Here is a 21,937-nt window from a genome sequence, read left to right on the forward strand (position 1 = left end):
CCACATAAGCAAAAAGAAAAAAAGCCGGAAGTGGCACTGTGGCTCAAGTGGTAGAGCACTAGCCTTGAGCTGAAGAGCTGAGGGACAGTGCCCAGGACCAGAGTTCAGGCCCCATGACCGGACCCCCCCCCAAAAAAAAGAAGCTCACCTCTTTACCTCCTTAAGCACTGGCTGAAATTCTCTCACCTTGGGTCTGTTCTAAGTACTTAATGCCTGTGCATGTAGAAACTCTACACTTTTGATCTCCATGATTACATGAGGTGATTTTGTACAACATTAGGTTCTTCATTCTACTTCCTATGTAGAAATGGCATTTTAAAGTAATGCCTAAACACACACTCTCTCTCTCACTTTTTTCCAGGGAGGCAAATGTGTTTCTATAAAAGCATTCATATGAAATGTGAAGGGGAAAAGGGAAAAGGTCTATTAAGGAGTAGTGACACAGGACAAAAAATATCAGACTTGACTAGTTTTCCTGTTAATTTCATGTAAATGTAATGTGTGTTTTAGTCATGTAATTTTCCAACTGCATCCAATTGCCCTTTGAGGCATACAAGATATAAGGATTCTATAAAATGAATGGCAGCAATTATTATTCAAATGAGGGGTTCCAACCAGAGTATGCACAACCCAGAGCTTGATTTCTGGTGAGATTTAATTGCTTTGTGTATTTATGGAGACTTCTAAGTTTTTTTTTTAACATAATACTCAAGCTCCCTTGGAGAAGAATAGCACTAAAAATTTTTAGTTGCTGAACAAAGTCAGCTTGCTCTCTTCTTCTTCATGATTCTTCACAATAGGGAGTATTTACCAGGGTTTTGTTTCTGAGTTGAGCCCTAGGGACTTTTCTACCACATCAGTATTCATGAGCATTGATGGAAAATAGCAGTCACCTGCCTCAGCCAGAGTAATCTCCTTGAATCAGAGATGTAGCTTTTACTACTGTTTAAATCCCAGAGCCCAGAGTCTCCATAGCCTTGTAAGAAGGAAACGGAGATTAATACAGACTTCCAGCTGTTCCAGTTGTTTTGATCAGCTGCTGAATGGTGTCTGGACTTCAGGTCTTTTTGTTGTTGTTGTTGTCTTGAGGAAAGAGACCTTCAACTAGATAGATATTAACAGATTATGAAGAAAGCCTGAGTTAATCACCATGTAGATACCACATTACTATCCCCCTCTCCCCAGCCTTTTCAAATTGAGGCTGATTTACTATAGAAGTTTAAACTCTGCTTGTGAATACCTTAGAGAAGTCATTGCCCCAAAGTGGTCCCTATTTCTCACCCTGCCCACTGGCCAGGTAGGACCTGCTGATTTATCAGAGGCCCCTGCCAGCTTCTTTTCTCTCTTTTAAGGTGCTTAGCAGATTCTATGTTGTAGTTAACTAATACAGTTTTTTTTCCCCCTTCCTCCACAGTCCACTCCTACTTTCTAGAATCTAAAGTGTGGCTGATAAAGTCCTCAGAGCAGAGGTTGTATGTCTTCTTGTTCACATGTCCACCTATCCAGTGCCTTCCACCCAGTGTGTGCTATGTATCTGGGACTGGAGGTGGAGTCCAGGGCTGCACTGCAGAGCAGGGGGTTTCCCTGAGAGATCAGATTGAGGGTGAAGAGTGCTTTGATCAGGCACAATGGCTAGAAGAGCTCCACCAGAGACTCAGTTCTCTCAGTAACCCTATCATGTCCATGGCCATGTGGCCTTGAACAAGACACACACCTTCTCTGGGCTACTAGCTCCCTCAATTAACTTTAGTATCTCTGCTTTGACTGTCTCATGTGGATATTGTAAGATGCAGATGACAGAAAAATCTAAGAGAGGATGAACCTCAGGACTACCCCCATTCATTAGATAAGAACTGCAACTATTATCTCTGGTTATGGCAGACAGACTAAGAGAAGATATCTATTGGGTATTCACAAACACATTTAAAATTTGTATACTACTAAAGAATATATTAAACATAATTAGATTGTCTTTGATCACTTAAAATCTTGGTCTATGAGCTTTTCTTCTGTAGCAGAGGGATCCCTCATGATTTGCTTAGCAGTGTACGACCCCAGTCTGTTAGTTTTTTATTTTTTATTGTTGTTATAACGGTGATGTACAGAGGGGTTACAGTTGCATAGGTTCTGTTAGATTTTATGTATGTAGATGTCAACTTTTTAAGACATTTTTTAAATTAAGCCTAAAAAAATTGGTGGATTTTTTTTTTATTTGTTTGATTTTTAGCAGTACTGGGGATTGAACTCAGTGCCTAGTACTTGCCAGACAGGTACTGTACCACTTGAGCCAATTTACCAGCTCTTTTTATGTTAGTTATTTTGGAGATAAGGTCTTGATTTCTGCCTGGACCAGCCTGGACTAGGATGCTTCTATTTATGTTTCCCCGTGTTGCTAGCATGACAAGCATGTGCCACAGTGCCCAGCTATGGTGTTTCCCCATAGCTTGGATGCAGCTGTGTAGTTGGGATACAAGCTGGGATTGCAGGCACACACAATTGCATCCTGCCATTGGATAAGTTGGAATCTTATGATGAAATCTGTGCCTCCCAAGGAGCTAAGACTTGAGCCATTATGGCCATTTTACAAATAACTTTTTTTTTTTTTGGTCAGTCCGTCTGGACCTGGGCACTGGAGCACTCTACCACTTGAGCCACAGCGCCACTTCCACTTTTCTAGTGGTTTTTTGGAGATAAGAGTCTCACGGACTTTCCTGCCTAGGCTGGCTTTGAACCATGATCCTCAGATGTCAGCCTCCTGAGTAGCTAGGATTACAGGCTTGAGCCACCGGCACCTGGCTTACAAATAACTTTTAAAGCATAAAAACATTGTATGTCACTTTGGTTGAAGAGGGGTAATTCATGTCTCCTCTCCAATAGAGGTATCAAACGCTGCTCCTTTTTTTTCTTTTAAAAGTATACATTAGCTATACAAGGGAGGATTTTGTTGTGACATTTTTATGCATGTGTAAAGTATATTCCAATCAATCTCCCCACACCTGTCACTCTCCCTGTTCCTGATCTAATGTAATTTCAACAGCTTTTATTGCTCTGTTTTCATACATGCAAAATATCTATTTTGACCATATTCATTCTCATTCACCCTGTTAGCACAGCCCTCTCCAGCTAGTACCACCCCACCCCCCAACAGCTCATTTCTTTCCCTGAACTCTAAACCCCTATTGATCAACAGCTTTCATCCAGGTTTTTTATGCTGTTTTCATCTCTACTTGGCATGTATTACAAAATTATTCACTATCTTTTTTCCTTTCCCCATCTCCTCCTAAGTAGTCTCCCCTTAGACTCACATTTTGTGTTGATTTATTTATATAATTATATTTATAGGTGTGTGTGTATATATATATATATCAATACATAAACAATATAATAAAACAATACCTTGTTTTTTCAGTTCAACTTGGTTCATTCAATATGATGTCCTCCAATTCCAATCATTTTCTTGCAGATGACATGATTTCATTTTTCCTTATGACTGTGTACTATCCAGGAGTATACATATACCACACTTTCTTTATCCATTGCCCTGTTACTCTGTTGATTCCATTGTTAGGCTGTTATGAACAGAGCTGCTTCAAACTTCAGTTCTCAGATCTCAGCCTCTTAAGCAGCTAGGAATATAGGTATGAACCTATATTCAACAATAGCCAGTGCCTGGCCATTGTTTGTTTTCTTGAGAAATGCCATTCTTAATGAGGTAGAATGTAATCTTAATATGATTTTGATTTATGTTTCTTTTGTGGCTAAAGATGATGAACATTCCTTATATTATGTATCCATTAGCCAATTGCATTTCTTGTGAGAAATGTCTGTTTAGTCCATTTGCCCATTTATTAGTTGGATTATTTGTCCTTTTGCTCCTTTTTTTTTTAATTCTTTGTATACTCTAGATATTAATCCTTATCTGTTTAATGGCAGGTGAAGACTTTCTCCTATTTTATGGCTTTCATGATTGTTTTACTGGGCAAAGCATCTTTAATGTGATATGACCCCATTTGTCAAAATTTGTTCCCATTCTCTGGGCAGCTGGTTTTTATTTACAGAATATTTGTCCTTATTGACAATTTTCACTGAAATTCTTTTGTATAATTTGAAGTCTATATTGTGATACATCTAGCAGTTCTCTTGTTACCTAGAATTACTTTCATTCTTTGGAGTCTTCTATGTTTTCATTTGAATTGTTGCATTGATTGCTCTAATTCTGTAAAGAATGTTGGGGCTTTGATGAGTATTGCATCAAATCTGTAGATTACTTTTGGCAGTATGGCCACTCTTTTCTTTTTTTATTGTTATTGTAAAGGTGATATATAAAGGGGTTACAGTTACATAAGTCAGGTAATATATTTCTTTTTCAAGTGTTACCTCTTCCCTCCTTTTCTCCCAGTTTTTCCCTCCCAGCTCCTTCTCCCCCACAAGTTGTATGGTTATTTTCAACATTTTCAATAGTATTTTCAATACTCAGTGTCTAGTGAGTATCACTGCTGCATTTGTTCACCCTTTGTCCCACCATTTCCATGCTTCCTCTTACCTTCCCCCAAACAGATAAATTTACATATAAGACAAAATGTACAGAAACCAAAAATAGTGACAAAGGAGGGAAAATAAAAAAAGAAAAATAACCAAAAGCTCTTGTTTCTGTTTCTTGGAGTTCATTTCGATAAGCATCATTTTGTATGAGCATATGCACATAGCTACTGAGCCTTTGTGATCCTCTCCTAAGAATATATCCCTATGGTCTCAATATGTGAAAGTTTAGAGTCCTATTTAATTTATCATGTCCAAGTATATTTTTTGTCTTTTGTTACCCATTGTGTTGACTTGTAGGTTAATAGGCACATTCTATTTACAACAAATGAGGGAAACCAAGCAACCTACACTTTTTGGGTCTGTCCTACTTTGCTTAATATAATTTTTCCCAAGACTTTCCATGTCCTACGAATGGTACAATATCATTCCTTCTAATGGAAGCATAGAATTCTGTTGTATATATAAACATTTGCTTGATTCATTCACCTGCGGAGGGGCATCTGGGTTGATTCCATACCTTGGCTTAGTAAACAGTTCTGCAGTGAAGATGGTTGTGCTGGTAGTTTTTGTGTGGCCTTGTTTGTGTTCTATTGGATAAATGCCCAGGAGTAGAATTGCTGGATCATAGGGAAGCTCTGTGTTTTTTCTTTTGAGGAACCTCCATACTGCTTTCCAGAGTGGTTGAACAAGTTTACATTCCCACCAACAGTGGAGTAGTGTTCCCTTTTGGCTACATCCCCACCAGCATCTGTTATTGTTAACTTTCTTGATAATGGCCATTCTAACTGGGGTGAGATGGAATCAGTGTTGTTTTCCGTTTGTATTTCTTTTATGGCCAGAGATGTTGAACATTTCTTTATGTGTCTATTGGACAGTCTTAATTTTTCTTCTTAGAAGTCTCTCTTTTTTAAAAAAAGTCTCTCTTAAAGTCTTTAGTCCATTTATCAATTGGGTTGTTTCTTTGAGGGTTTATTTGGGGGGGGGTAAGTTTTTTAGTGTATTTTTAGATACGAGGCCCTTGTTTGATGCATAGCTAGTAAAAAAATCTCCTCCCATTCTGTGGGCTAGCTATGTCCTTTGAGTATGGCCATTTTTACAAGACTAATTCTGCTTATCAATGAGCATGGAAGGGCTTTCTATCTTCTGATGTCTTCTTCATTTCCTATGTTCAAGGTTTCATGGTTTTCCTTGTAGCAGTCTGTCAGCTAGTTAATATCTAGGTATGTTATTATGTGTGTGGCAATTGTGAATGGAATTCTGTTTCTGATTTCTTTTTCCTCAGATTCACTGTTGGTATATGGAAAAGCTACTGATTTTTGAGTATTATTTTTATATCCTGCTACCTTTTCAAAGCTATTTATCAGTTCTAGAAGTATTTTGGTGGTATCTGTAGGTCGATTAACTATAGGATATCAGCAAACAGAGATAATTTTTTCTTCTTTCCCTACTTGAATTCCTTTTATTTCTTTCTCCTGCCTTATTGCTCTGGCTAGAAATCCTAGTGCCATATTGAATAAAAGTGAGAATGGACTATCCCTTGTCTCCTGACTTTAGAAGGAGTGATTTTACTTTTCCCTATTTAATGTGATATTGGCTATAGATTTATTAAATTCACATACATCCCTTTTATTACTAGTTGATTTTTGTACATACTCTTTAGTTGTGCTGTCCTTTATTCGTTGCTTCTGATCTGCAGTGGGCTGGGAAGCACCACAAGCAAGCAGAATAGGAATGAAGAGATCCTGACTTGGTCCTGCGGTATTTTCTGTGGTGAGAGTGTCTGGGCTCTACGATGCCTGCTCCAGTCTTGGACTTCATTTGCTGTTTACCTCATTGTTGGCTGTGCTCTGGATATTTGAGGCTATGAGATTCCAGGCAGCCATACTAATGATGTGGATTCCATCTCAAATGCCTGTGACTTGGTTATATTTTATTGAAGGGAGAGTCAGGCCTCATAGGAAGCCTTGGGAGTTGACTGGAAGTATTTCCCAATTATAGAACTCTCTTTCACTCATCAAGGAGAATAAAACATAGGAATGTAGATATCCTGGCAACCTTCACAACTACTACCCATTGAACTGAATTGTCAGGACCAGAGTCAGAAGGGCTTAACAAAATTTCAACCTGTAGAAAACTCAGGAGAGACTTTCAAAATCAGGTATAATGGATTTGAAATTCTCAAGACAAATGCCTTCCTTTTGAAGCAGGAGTCTCATCATTTTATAACTGTGAAAAGAGGAGACAGCTTTTGTTCATGCCCCTCTGCAAATAATCTAAGGAAGCCCCAGAACACAAAGTTGAGATCTCTCTGTACAGCTCACCAGAGCACTTTCTCTTGATTCTGAGAAATTCCTCAGATCTTTGAGGTAGATAGATGTCCAGACTGCCTACTGCCACCCCATCACTACTGGGCTGTCTCAGTCACTTCCATGGCCAGCTGCTCTCCTTCGAAATATAGCCCAGTTTCTCTGTAAAGGTGGTAGGAACAGTCACTCACTCCATTATTGTACATGTTAGTATTAACTGCCATTTGTGGGGTATCAAGATTCTTTACATAATGTTTGTTTTATTTCATTAGGAAGACAGGTATTATAAAAAGCATAAAATGGGCTGGGCCCAGGTAACTCACACCTGAAATCCTAGCTACTCAGGAGACTGAGATCTGAGGATCACAGTTCAAAGCCAGGCTGGGCAGAAAAGTACTTGTGAGACTTATCTCCAATTAACCCCTCAAAAACCAGAAGTGGCACTGGCTCAAGTGGTAGAGTGCTATCCTTGAGCATAAAAAGGCTCAGGGACAGCACCCAGGCCCTGAATTCAAGCTTCACAGAATTGACAAAAAAAAAAAAAAAAAAGCATGAAATGGGAAGTAGAAGTGTGACTCAAGTGGCTGAGCACCAGACTTGAGTGAAGAATCTGTGAGCGTCCCTAGGCCCTAAGTTCAAGTCCCAGTACCAGTATATAAAATAAATAAATTGAATTGAAACATGAAATGCATTCAGTATTCTTAGCGCAGAATCTGCCTAACTCCTTGAGATATTTAGCTCCCTGACAGCTGGGTTATTTTGTCACTGTCATTAACTGCTGTGTTACCAGAGCCTAGAACAATGCCTGACACATAATATTGCTCAATAAACATTTGTGGAATGAGCCATACTTATCATTTGCTAGATATCCCCATTGTAACCGATAGGTAAATTACAGCTCAGAGAGGTCTAACAAGTTGGCCAACAGAAAGTGAGTGGCAGAGCCCTGTTAGGACCTGGCCTTGCAGGCTTAGAACCTGTGTGTGACCTCACGGTGTCTCTGCTGCCTGCTCAAAGGAGAAAGAATGGTTGTGGTAGCAATTGGGCCTGAGTATGTACGAGTAGGTATGTGATGCTTGTACCTTGGCTAATGGGGAGATGGCCTTGGCTATGTTAACAGAAGCTTGTGTCTAAGCCAGGACTACAGATTCCTCCCTCCTAGCAGTTTTGAGATGATTTGTGAAATTCTAATTACCACTGCTTTCATGTCTATAATTTTTTGTTTGTTTGTTTGTTTTTTTGTCGGCCGTGGGGCTTGAACTCTGGGCTTGGGCACTGTCCCTGTGCTCTTCAGCCCAGGGCGAGAGCTCTACCCCTTGAGCCACAGCGCCACTTCCGGTTTTTCTTGTGGTTTATTAATTTTTTTTTAATTTTTTTTGGGGGGTCCAGTCGAGGGGCCTGAACTCTGGGCCTGGGCGCTGTCCCTCAGCTCTTCAGCTCAAGGCTAGTGCTCTACCACTTGAGCCACAGCGCCACTTCCAGCTTTTTTTCTTTTTGCTTATATGGTGCTGAGGAATTGAACCCAGGGACTTAGGCATGCAAGGCAAGCGCGCTACCACTGAGCCACCATCCCAGCCCTCATGTCTATAATTGTGTAACCCTTTCATGGATTGTACTTTCCTGTCTCATAGCAGATGCTATATCTCCCCTGAAAGGTTCCTGCTCTGGTTCCTTCTATTATGTTGATTTTTATCTTGAAATTTGTTAAAGGGTAGATCAGAAATGTTCTCCCCCCGCCCCTGCCCTTCCCCCCCCTTCCCCCGGCCACACATGGTAACTATAAGAGATGCTGGGTATGTTGATTAGCTTGATTGTGGTTCATGTACAGCAAAGTATCAAATTGTAAATGGTAAGTATATGTAATTTAAATTTTTTATGAAGAAAACATCCACCAGGCGCTGGTGGCTCATGCCTGTAATCCTAGCTACTCAGGACGATGAGATTTGAGGTTAGCAGTTCAAAGCCAGCCTGAGCAGGAGAGTCTGTGAGACTCTCATCTCCAGCTAACCACCAGAAAACCAGAAGTGGCTCTGTGGCTCAAGTGATAGGACACTTGCCTTGAGCTGAAGAGCTCAGGGACAGCGCCCAGGCCCAGAGTTCAATCCCCATGACTGACACAAAAAAAGAAGAAGAAGAAAGGAAGGAAGGAGAGAAAGAAAGTCAGAAAGACAGACCAAAAAGGCAGAAAACATCTACATGATCTCAAGTAATATGATTTGGGGAAATAATTTCAATGTGTCAAAATGAATGTGACAGAGACCACATATACTTTGTGAGAGTGGGGTAAATTATATGATTTTTTTCTCTCCATTGTTTAGATAGTAATATTTATGGCTTTTCCAAATTTTATTTGTCACCTATATTCAAGCCTCTAGGCAGTGTTTTAGAATGACATCCAGAAAGAGCCCTAGCAGCACAATTACACATTTAGAAACTTTGATTTTTGTGTTTGCCTATGGGGTTCTGTTTAAATAGGTTCCATATTATCAAACTGGAATTGTGGTAAGAGGAAATACTATTTTACACCCCCCCCACCGTCTTACAGTAAGATCACATAAATCAAAATTGTACAACTGTACTTATATGTACTGGATATACTTGAGTATTAGATATTCTTGGATATTTCATAAAGGAAACTGTTAACCATTTGTGTGTGTGCACACGCGTGCCAGCCAGCCAATGTGCATACCAATGTGTGCCAGTGCCAATACTGGGGCTTGAACTTAGCCTGCGTACTGTTTTTGAACTTTTGTGCTCAAAGGTAAACACTCTACCACTTGAACTACAGCTTTATTTCCAGTTTGTTGGTGGTTTATTGGACATAAGAGTCTCATGGACTTTCCCAGGCTGATTGTGAACCATGATCTTCAGATCTTAACCCTCTGAGTAGCTAGGATTATAGGTGTGAGCCAAAGGAGTCCAGCTATTTTGCCCAATTTTGATCATTTTCTGAAATAAATTCATTTTTTGTCCATTTCAGTCTAAATAATTATAATTTTATGAATTCATGACAACGTATCACAAGATTCTTTTATCTTTTGTGTTTGGTATTGATTTTCACTTGTTTATAGACTCATAGGGACCTTGGGAGATAAATATTGTATACTTACCTCAGGCAAAACCGTATTCCAGTTATTCTCAAAGGAGAACCTCTCTCTTCTAGAATGTCTTAAGATATGAAAGTGTCTGCAGAGTACCAAGACAATGGATCACTTATTTGGGAAGATTTTTCTAGTAACTAACCTATCATCTTACTCTTCTGATCAGAAAAATGAAAAGAATAAGGGTTCAAAATGTTTCTTTTTTCCTGAGTTTATAAAAAGAGTCTTGGAATATAGCTTTTCTCCATAGGGGCTGGATAAATATTCATTCTGATATAAACACTAACGTGTTGATGGCACTGGATGTCAAAAATGATCAGCCCATTTTCCCTTTTGTGTTTTCGAGAAATGAAGGAAAGCAGAGCTAACCTGGGTGATTCACTTCAAAGCTATCAGGGTGGGACCAAATGGTTCTGATACCTTGTAAATACATTTGCATTCTTAGGGCTTCAGGAATGATTTCACATTTATTTCTAATTGTTTTTTAGGTGCATTTTGATCAATTTAAAGAAGCATTAATACTTATATTGTCTAGAACGCTGTCCAGTGAAGAACACTTTCAAGAACCAGGTAAGGGTATTAACTTTTCTATGTTCCTCCTTAAGAGTTGTCTAGGGGAGAACTGGAAGTGGGGCTCAGTGGTAGAGCCCTTGGGTTCAGTCTTGGCACTGCAAACAAGAAAATATTTTTTTAAGGCTGAAAAATTGTCCAAGGGAAAATGTGGAGACCTGAAAGCATGTCTGTGAAGGATTTGGGACATCTGCCTTTCACAGATTGAGTGGTTATTTCCAGAGACTTCTCTCTCAGTATTATCATAAAAGCTTTGCAGCTGTTACACATAAAATACAGCAGAGTATTGTGGAAAAAGTAATTGGATTGTTCCAAGGCAATATGTCAGATGGTGTGGCAATAACTCACCCTAGGAATGAGCACAATAAAGCTTAGGGCTGGCCCCTGCATCCTCGTTTCCTCTGTACATGGAAGCACATGATGTGGGGAAATTTTTCTCCTGGAAGAAGAAGGTGGTCAATTGAGACAATTCCTTTTAGTCCATGTCTGCTGTAGACCTGACCCCATGATATTATGACCATCTGCCCTTCGTGTGATAGTTCTTTGAAGATCATATAGTTGGTTTTAATTTCCAATGCTTAGAAGAAGACAGCATATGGTAAGCATTCAGTGAATGTTATGAGATGAAAAGGTTTCATACTATGCTTCATCAATTTTTTGGAGCACTATATACTACAAGACATAATTAGTGTGTGTCTGTGTGTTTTTGTACTGAGGCTTCTATTCGGGGCTTCATGCTCTTCTCTTTTCCTCTCAAGGTTGGTGCTCTACTAGAGCCACATTTCCACTTCCAGATTTTGGTGGTTAATTGGAGATAAGACTTTTTTGTCAGGGTTGGCTTCAAACCATGATCCTCAGATTGCAGCCTTCTGAGTAGCTAGGATTACAGGTGAGAGCCATCAGCTGAGTAGCTAGGATTACAAGCATGAGCCACCAGCACTTTGCTTATATATTTCCAAATTTTTTGGCCAAATATAAAGTTCCATTGATTATAAAATATATTCTAATTTCTGTGTAAACAAATCTGGCATTTAGGTGTGTGCCTTCAAATCAAGGGATTAAGGGGAAGTTTAAACACTGCAGAAATTTTTATTACACTACAGCTGTGTTTATTAAATCAGTGGTCATGGAGAGAGGTACAAATTCACTGTAAAGGAACAAAAGGAAATTCTAGAATGATTAAACTTTCCTATCTTGAGTATAATAAACTTATATGATTGTATGAGTTTTTCCAAACTGTATATTGTGCATGATATGTGTAAAATTTATTCTGAGGTACCAGTGACCTGTAATCCTAGCTACTCATAGACTGAGATCTGAGGATCACGGTTCAAAGCCAGCCTAGGCAGGAAAGTCTGTGAAACTCTTATCTTCAACTAACCACCAAAGAAGCTGGAAGTAGAATTGTGGCTCAGCTAGCCTTGAGCACAAAAGCTTAGAGACAGTACCTAGGCTGAGCTCAAACCTCAGGACCAGCAACCAAAAAAAAAAAAAAAAAGAAAAGAAAAAAAGAGAAAGAACATTAAAAACTATAGTCGAGTTTGAGACAAGAGAAATCAGGAACATTTTGTGACTACAGGAATGGTTCAGTGTGACCAATTTAGACAAAACACAGATGGGAACTCATTTGTAATCTTCACTGCTCATCTAGTTCTGTGTTATACATCCTCAAATGTTCCAGGTTTGGGTCAGATGTCTCAACATTTCTTTCAACAGCATTTTGGGTTCTGATTGAGTCTCCATTTTCTGCTAATGATGACCACCCTTAAGAAGTTTATGCTTAACTCTGAGGCTTGCCAGAGCTCCCAGAATCCCTCAATGAGCCCCAGGGAGAGAAGTTATTATATTTTTTCATACTAATAGTAGAATTTCCATAGATGACCATTCCTGGGACATAGACCTTTATAATCTGTGGGAACTTGCATTTGATTAGTATTTTTACCTTTTTTAGTATGTCTGTCATCTTGATAATAATTACACAAGGCTTAGGGACCCTGAGTGAGTGATGGGAATACCACACTGGGCTTACTGTGAGCATAGGAAATAGACAAACATTCCGTGTCCTTCCATGTCTGACGTTGTGCTTTTGTGTAGATTTGGAAGACTCAGCCTTGCCATGACTTCACTGGATTCTTTTGCTGCCCTTTCTTCAAATCTTGTCCTATCACTTGTAAGAAAAATGTCAAAATAAAGAGACAGAGTGCTGTTGTCCACAGATGTAGAGACACCCCCTGGAGTTGTGCAGGAGGGTAAGCTAAACAATAGCTAGGTGAGTTTAGGAGCAGCCAGGAAACAAGTCGATAAACCTAGCTCTAGACTGTGTCTTCATAGTCAGCTATAGGCTTCAGGGCCGTTCAACACAGACTAGAATTTGGACTAGCCTTCCAGGATAGCACATAGAAGGAATTTTTACAGTTTATCTGTGAGTCCTGTCCTTTGGGTAGACTATACCAAATCTGTGTCAGAACTACCCTAAATCAGGGTCATGTCACAGCAGTATACTTATTGATAGCATTTGGGTTAGCATTTAAGTGACTTCCCTAACATTGGTCCTGGAAAGATAAAAAACATCTTCTGGGTCTTAAGAGTGTTTTATCTGTTACATAGTATGAGTCAGCCCCTCCTCCGTCATTCCCTGTTTTATTCTGAGCATTTCTGCTTTGTCTGTTTTTTTGCCCATCTCCCTCCTGGCCTCTCCAGTTGTTCATGGTGACTGAGTCATTCTTTCCACTCAAACATTCTTCTCCTCATTTTAAATCTGACCTCTCCACTCCCTCAACTCGACTGGGTTGGGTAGGCAGGAACAGAGGGAGAGTGGTCAGGACTCAAACATAGTATACTGGAAGGCCACCTGAACTCACCCCCCCCCTCTCCATCTCCATCTCCCTCTCCCCCTCCCCCTTCCTCTCAGGTAACAAATCATTGCATTTTAGAGATGGAAGAACTCTGCTGATTTACCAAAGCACAAATTGAGACCTCAAGAATGGCAGAATATGTCATCCTAGTTCCTTAGGAGCCTCAGAGTAGGAAGATTGAAGTTTGAGGCCATCATGGAAAGAAAAGTTAGTGAGTCTCCCTTCTCAACTGATAGCCGGGCACAGTGGCATGAACCTGCCATCCCAAGCTACTAGGAAGCTTAGATTGAGAGGATTGTAGTGCCAGCAAGACTATCTCCACAGAAGGGAAAGTGGACATGGTGGTGCCCATCTGAAATCTCAGTGACCACAGGAAGCCTAAAAATAGGAAAATCATGGTTCAGACATTTGCTCAGGTGTGTGTTTGGGCCAAAATTTAGACTCTCTTCTAACAACAACCAGTGGAACACAGGGCTAAGATATGACTCAAAGTCTCACACCAATCTAAGAAACACAAGCCCTAGTATTGCAAAAAGGAGGGAGGAGGAGGGGGTCCAAAAAGGGCAGAGGTCTCACAGATATTGGCTGAGGAGATTGCTAACACTGCCATCCAGGGATGCTGTCTTACCCAAATGACGAGCCAGTCCTTAGCTATGATAGTACGGCCCAGAGACTTACAAAGCAGCCAGACGAAGCAGTAAATGCTTAAAAGCAGCTGTGCCTAGTGGTTGGTGACAGAGTTGCCAGTGTCCTTTCCATTCTTGGGCTATTTAGTATTTAACTCATCTTTTACTACAGGGAACCGGATGTGTGGTGTTTGTTTGTTTGTTTTGGATTGCCCTTTGAGATCAGGAGTAGACCTGGAGAAAAGAAGTTACCTTAAAACCATAGCAGACAAAAAAAAGCTGGGAGGGCTGTTGAAACAGAGAGACTCCTGATTTGCTAATTTTGTAAGATCAGCTGTCAGGTACACTACCAAGCTATAGTACATGGTCAGTTTGATAGGATAGAAAGGAACATAACTAAGGAGTAAAGAAATACTGACAGTGTCTCTTTAATGATATGACCTTTTATGTTATGCCTCTGTGGTCTTTCATCAGTTCATAGCTAAAAGTGGATGTGTTGTGTTGGCCAGGCACCGATGGCACACAGTATAGTTAGTAATCCTAGCTACTTAGATGGTTTGTAGCTAGCCTCGGTCAGAAAGTCCATGGAACTCTTATTTCCAGTTAATGAGCAAAAAGTCAGAAGTGGAGCTGTGGTTCAAGTGGTAGAGTACTAGCCTTGACAAAAGAGCTAAAAGACTGCTCCCAGACCCTGAGGTTAAACCCCAGTACCCTTCCCCAAATAGTGGTTGTGTTGGAAAATACTTAAAATCCCTTCTGCTCCAAGATTCAATTTTGTTGTCTCCTAATATCTAAATGACATTATCTAAACCTGTGAAAAAAGTAGCTTTGTATCTCTGTAAGATATTACCCAATTAAAAAATGATTTACCTACCATAAATTGACATTCTAAAGTATTCTAATGACGAATACTTATTATATCCCATGCTTTCCTATTCTTCTACTAAGAGGCAGTTGTATATAAATAATATGAAAGCAAAGTTCTAGTGGGATGTGAGAGAATCTGAAATGAAGTCATCATTTCCATAGCCCTGTATTTTGCCATGTATATTAACTATTATGAGGCAAGGTTTCTGAATTCTTAACTGAAAGGGTATAGGTGGACTAGACAGATTCTTTTCAGCATCTTTTTAACTCCGTATTGTGATTCTAAGACCCCTTGAGGTTCTTCTTACCCCCCCCTTAAAAATCAACACTACCACTAACACAATGAAAAATACTGAAATTCAGATAAGGGCTAGAAAGTTGATTGGGAATCATTGTAAATTGCCAGTGGCATAACTCTCTCCTATCTGCCTATGCAGTTTAATTTTCATATGACTTTTCTGTAATAAGAAACAAATCATTTGCTATTTATTCAATTTGTGATGGCTTTGAATGATTGAATTCCTGTCTTGGAAAGGCTGGCAAAGTCTCTAAGCTATGTGACATCCGTATGCTGGCAGCATCCAGTCTCCAGAGATTTTATTTCCCTCATTTGATGCATCTTACATTAGATTTCAGTTGTATAGTAGCTACCAGCATAGCATAGATATGGCTCTTTGGAAAGGTCTTTCCTTGGTTTATCAGAAGGGAAAAACTTGCATTTAGAAAAGCCAACTCATTAGGAAAGCAGCCTAAGCATTGTTTTGATGTAGATGATTGTTTTATCTAATAGGCATCCCAAATTCCAGGAACCACTCCAGCTGTACTTACTTTCCTTATGCCTTGAAGCCGTAACTGTAACGAACACATGCTAATGTACAATGAAGTAGGTTCTGTGGCCCAGCATTGGACTAGATTCTGATTTGCAATAATTAAAGACTTGTATTTGCAAGTACATCCAGAGGCCTTGGGCCAGGCTCTCAAGTCTCACTGGGGTCTTGTTAGAGATTTTATGCACAAATTGCCCAAGAAGCTTGTTCAGTGTTCTTTCTCTGGCTGGGTAAGATAAGAGCTTAGACCCTGTCTTCTTCGTGTCCATGAAATGTTAATAATGAGGACCAAAAATTTCCTCCAAAAGTTAAAAGCAAAACAAACCATCAGAACCACCAACAACAATAAAAGAGGTGTTAAGAGTGTGTTTATAAGCTCATAGAATTGGAAGCATGGATGCCTGCTGATCATCCTGTCAAATCATAGAACTTTTAGAATCCCATGTGAGGGCCCATGAAGTATGATAATGTATTTGACTAGTCAACACTATTCTCAGATTTTATGCTATATAGATAAATATAAATAAGCATAAAGATGTGCATGAAAGGGCACTTAGTTCAGTTATGGGGGATATATTTGTGTAGCAAGTGAAAAAATGGCAGTGTATCCATGCACAAACTTAATGATATATCTGTATAATCAAAGACTGTACAGACCTAAGCAACTCATAAGACATGCTTTAGAAGATTACTTATTGTTAGGCTAATCTTACTAAGGATACAAAGCAGTCTTTAAAAATACATGTTTGTAGCTGGGCACCGGTGGCTCACGCTTGTAATCCTAGCTACTCAGGAGGCTAAGATCTGAGGATCCTGGTTCAAAGCCAGTCTGGGCAGGAAAGTCCGTGAGACTCATCTCCAATAAACCACTAGAAAACCTGAAGTGGCGCTGTGGCTCAAGCAGCAGAGCGCTCTTCTTGAGCTGAAGAGCTGAGGGACAGCGCCCAAGCCCAGAGTTCAAGCCCCACGACTGACCAAAAAAAAAAATGTTTGTATCCAAGAAATATTCATAGTATTTGAAATTAAATAGTGCTGGTGATAATTTTAGTAATGGATCAGTTTACTTGAGAGTTGTATCTATTTTATTTCAGTTACCACACAGAGGTGTGAAGGTGGTAGTTTTCTACAGGGAGTCTTGGAGAATGGGTATATCCACTGATGAAGGGGAAGACTAAGAAGGAGGAAGAAAGTAGGACAAACACAAGATCAAGATGAGGCCACCTCCAGTTTCTGTGGTGACCAACTGGATACTGTCATTAAACATTTGCCAGTGACCTCATCTCTTACAAAAACTGGGGTTGAGGAAATCTGTTGTGTGCTTGCAGCCTGTGACACTTTTCCTGATGTTGCTTTCCCAGTGTTAGGTACCTCTCCCTGGCTTTATGGCCTTGGCTACCAGTGGCTCCACAGGAATCAGATAGAGTATGGCAGGAGCTCCTAAGACAGGACCTTTGGATCAGACCATAATCTTCCTTAAAGCTGCCACTTGACCACTTGAGCCACATCTCCATTTCTGGCTTTTTACTGGTTAACTGGTGATCAAAGTCTCATGGACCTTGCTGCTTGGGCTGGCTTCGAACCTCAATTCTCTGATGTCAGTCTTCTGGGTCACTAAAATTACAGGCATGAGCCGCCAGCACCTGGCTTTCAGTTTCTCTTTTGGGACAGATGAGATGTGAAGTAAAGAATGAGCAACTGGGTTTTAACTTCTAAGATGAAAATGGATAGTTTGTTTAGCTTTTTTTTTTTTTTCCCCTCAGATGTGGGGCCTGAACTCTGAGCCTGGGCACTGTCCCTCAGCTCTTCAGCTCAAGGCTAGTGCTCTACCACTTGAACCACAGCGCCACTTCCAGCCTTTTCTGCTTATGTGGTGCTGAGGAATCGAACCCAGGGCCTCGAGCATGCAAGGCAAGCACTCTACCACTGAGCCACCTTCCCAGCCCCTTGTTTAGCTTTTGAATTCCCTGATTGGCTGTTTCCCCCACCTGCTGTGTAGGACCTGTCAGTTTCTTCCATATAATGCTAGCATCCTTGTGGGATTGACTCAGGTTTCTCTTTTGTCCCTTGTTGATGTGGTCTATGGCCATCTATGGTCTCTGCCGTCTAAGCTAGGTGAGGTAGCCTGCCTCAATGCCATCTTACAGTACTTGCTGTGCCTTAAAATAAGCTCTCATGGAACTCTGGAAGACTGGCCAGGCTCATCTGCTTTCTTTTAAAGTGTGTGTGTGTGTGTGTGTGTGTGTGTGTGTGATGTGCACCAATCCTGGGGCTTGAACTCAGGGCCTAGGTGTATCCCTGAGCTTTTTTTTTTCTCCCAAACTAGCACTCTACCACTTGAGCCACCACTCCATTTTCAGCTTTCTTGGTGGTTAATTAAAGATAAGAGTATCACAGACTTTGTTGCCCAAGCTGGCTTTGAACCCTGATCCTCAGATCTTAGGCTCCAGAGTCACTAGGATTGCAGGTGTGAGTCATCGGGACCCTGTTCTATTTGTGTTTTTATGTCACGATGCCAAGTAAGAGAAATGGAAAATGGGAAAAAAAAAGAGATGACTCAGAATTGACACACTCTAGACAAAATCATAAATGTATGTCCAAGGAACTGAAAGACCAAAACCAGGACAGTTTATATTTCACTGGCATTTCCCATCTCTTTTTGGGCTCATGATTGAAATAGTTAATGTGACATAAGTAGTTTCATTGCTTAATAAACCTAGTAACCCTATATTATCTGCCATAGGTAAATTTGCCCCAGAATGAAACTGAAAAAATATGCTATGCAGTAAGCCTCCCTTAATTTGCTATTTATTAGATGTAGGAAATAATTTCTCCCCATATCCTAATACTAGGGCTTGAACTCAGGGCTTCATGCTTGCTTAGCTCGTTCTTTGCCACTTGAATCATGTCTCCAGCCTTCCTTTTTGCTGCTTCTTTTGGAGTGTAGCCAACTCATCTGTATAGATTCACCTCAAACCACAATCCTCCAGATCTCAACCTCCCTTGTAGCTAGTATTACAGGAACAGGCCACCAGCACCAGCTTTCCTGTGGTTTTGACCCAGCACTGTTTAAAAAGAAGAACCCCATGCATGTATTACATTGCTCAGCTGACATGGAAGTGTGTTCTCAGTCCCTCTTTACGAAAATCTGCCTCCCAGAAAGCAATTAGTGCCCCAAAACAAAACAAAAGGCACCATGCTTAATTAAAGTGATAAAGTGAAATTTTGAGATTTGTTGAAATGTAGCAGAAGTTAGGCAGTATTGTGGGAAAAACAAATCAAGTATCTGTAGTACATTATTGAGCTCTGCATCCTGAGCATGTGTGGTTTTTCCTCAAGGATGGTCTCCTTGGAAACATAACTACGGATAACAAAGGTCTACTGAATGGAGCTATCTATGTTCATGAAATAAATTAACTTGGCCTCTGGCTGCCATTTTGCAGCACTTCCTTTGGAGACAGGAAGAAAGGAGGGAGGCACTCTTTAATGTGAAAATTGAAGAACAGCCCTCCTATTGGTGGACTGCTGCTGCCCACTGGAAAGCCTTGCTTGAAATTTATAACAAGAATCACAGTTCTCAAGTGCTTAACTTGACAATGGCTATTGGCCATGAGTGTTCTCTCTTCCTGATTTAGGTAAATTCATTGATAATGATGCTGTGAATAAAAAAGGCATGTGTGAGTGTATATTTGTAGGCAGACACCTTCCAGGGTGAGTGTGTAACTATTTTTAAATGGTATGATAAATTTAATTCTTTTTCTTTTCCAGTCCTGGGGCTTGAACTCAGGGCCTAGCACTGTCCCTGAGCATCTTTTGCTCAAAGTTAGCACTCTATCACTTGAGCCACAGAACCCACTTCCTGCTTTCTCTTTAGGTGATACTGAGGAATCGAACCCAGGGCTTCATGCATGCTAAGCAAGCACTCTGCCACTAAGCCACATCCCCAGCTCTGATAAATTTAATTCTTGATTCCATGCATTCTTTGGAAGATCCCATGGTTCTTGTGGGTGTTAATATCAAGACTTAAAAGTTCATACATAGATATTCAATGTCGGATTTTTTATATATTAAAATCAGCTGAAAATTTGTTTCTATAATAAGATAAAATGTGAAAGACTTTAAATTACTGGCCATGGAAAAATAAGGAAATGGGGCTGGGAAGATGGCTCAGTGGTAGAGAGCTTGCCTTGCATGCCAGATGCCCTGGGTTCGATTCCTCAGCACCACATAAGCAGAAAAAGCCAGAAGTGGTGCTGTCACTCAAGTGGTAGAGTGCTAGCCTTGAGCTGAAGAGCTGAGGGACAGCGTCCAGGCCCAGAGTTCAGGCCCCATGACAAAAAGAAAAAAGAAAGGAAGCACTGCTCCCTACATTGCGTGGGGGTGGTTAATGGGAAATAACTGGAGAACCATTTCATCCGCAGGTAAGTTTAGGACTAGATCACAGAAGAGACTTTTAGCACCATTGCTTCATCCCCCCCCTTCTTTTCATCTCAAGGGCAATTTCCACAGGAGCTCCCTTGCCAATTCCGTCCCCAGGACATGAGTTCATTCTCCTGCTGGGAAAATCTCATGGTCAAGTTTCCAAAGCTATTTTATCTTTTTAATCCTTCCCAAGCCCCACAGCCACTGATGATATGTCCTGTTATCTGTCATGAAAATTTAAGACTACCTAATAAATTAAGGATGGTTCTGCATTGCCTCTTATCTGACTAGCATCTGTGGGTGTCAGCTGCCAACAAGTAGCTCAGGTGTCCGTGCCGCTCCTGGATACCCACAAGCTGACACATGCACTTCTGATGAAAGGTACCGTCAAATGTGCATGCCATTTTCAATGTAAATTGTGAATGCTTAAACATTTCCTGTAAGAGAATCGCTCGACCTAACCAAATGACTTGGCTGTGACTTTCAAAAAAAAAAAAAAAGCTGGGTATAAATATCGCTGGAGATTGCATAGCTAGCACAAATGCTTCACTCTGAGTTTTTCCTGGGCATTTGCAGAATGCTTCTGGACACATTTGGAACTATCATGAAATCTGAGCTTGTACCAGGAGAAGAGCCTGGGGTGGGGGGCACTAGCCCCCTGGGATGTTGTAAAATAAGAGCTGGCCACCGTGGTTTCTATGGTGGAAGAGGTTTTGTTCTCTCAGCTCATATCTAACCATCTACTTTCACTTTGATGATGTGTCTATACAACTCATCTAAAAATTTATATATCTGAGTTCTAAGATACCTTGCTAAGACTGTCATAATCAAGCAGGACCTGTATTCTGCTCTCTGGAGAGACAGTGTATATTTATTGATGACAGGGCAACAGAAAACAAACATTGCCCATCTTAAAATATTTTAATGAAGTAGTTTATTCTCCTAATGCTGTGCAAGGTGCTTAGAAATCTTTAAGGTGACATTTGAATGGAGTGAAGTATTTATTTTATTGCTTTAATGCTGCAGTAGCACAAAAGATAGTGTTTAGTGGTGGCTGTGATGGTGGCTTTGGTGGCAGTGGCGATTGCAGTGGTGATGGTGGTGATGGTGGGTGGTAGTAAAGGTGCAGGTGATGAATGGTGACCTGTCATGTCAAAATGCTGAAGGCCTTCTTTAAGGTCAAGAGATGACTCTCCTGTTACACACACTGCTTTTTAGTTTCTTTTGTAGAAAACTGAAGAACATGAAGACAAAACCTGTAATATATTGTTTTTGTTAACCAGGTGATCCATTTGTGATTTTTTTTTCCCTAGAGTTTAAAATTTTTATAATGAGAGTAAAAAAAAATTTTGTACCAGTACTGGGCCTTGAACTTGGGGCCTCATGCTTTCAGTCAGTTTTTCTGATCATGGCTGGTACTCTACTGATCAGAATCACCGTGTCTGTTTTTTTTGCTCTGGCCTCCTGCTCTCCTGATAGATCAGAAAGCAGAGTAGTTAATAAAGGAGCTACTGAAGACTGATAACCTTATATGACTTGGTGTAGACATTCATTTTACAGTGCTTAGAGGGAAAGTCTAGGTTTTTTAAAAAAAATCTATTTTCCAAGACTTCTTGGCTAGATTTCCAAGACTTGTCCTGGTTAGATTCTTCTCCCTCTTTAGTCCCTCCTGTATCTATTAAACATCAACTTAATTCTTGGAAAGATAAATATGGTCCCCTGCTTTTCTTTTTTTTTAATTTTATTTTATTTGTGAACATACTGTACAGAGGGGTTACAATTACATGGGCAAGATAATGCATACATTTCTTACCAAGCATTGCA

The 21,937-nt window shown here is 40.3% G+C and overlaps 1 protein-coding gene across 1 annotated transcript in view; it reads left to right on the forward strand.

Annotated features, from left to right (window-relative positions):
* Positions 1 to 21,937, forward strand: part of Nin (ninein (GSK3B interacting protein)) — a 114,058-nt gene that overhangs the window by 19,021 nt on the left and 73,100 nt on the right. The window contains exons 3-5 of the mRNA XM_013012224.1: positions 10,438 to 10,519; positions 19,327 to 19,402; positions 20,690 to 20,753. Of these exons, the coding sequence (XP_012867678.1) occupies positions 10,438 to 10,519; positions 19,327 to 19,402; positions 20,690 to 20,753 (222 nt within the window). The remainder of the gene's footprint in view (positions 1 to 10,437; positions 10,520 to 19,326; positions 19,403 to 20,689; positions 20,754 to 21,937) is intronic.

The sequence above is a fragment of the Dipodomys ordii genome, unplaced genomic scaffold (assembly GCF_000151885.1).
Source record: "Dipodomys ordii isolate 6190 unplaced genomic scaffold, Dord_2.0 Scaffold16, whole genome shotgun sequence".
Classification (NCBI taxonomy): Eukaryota; Metazoa; Chordata; class Mammalia; order Rodentia; family Heteromyidae; genus Dipodomys; species Dipodomys ordii.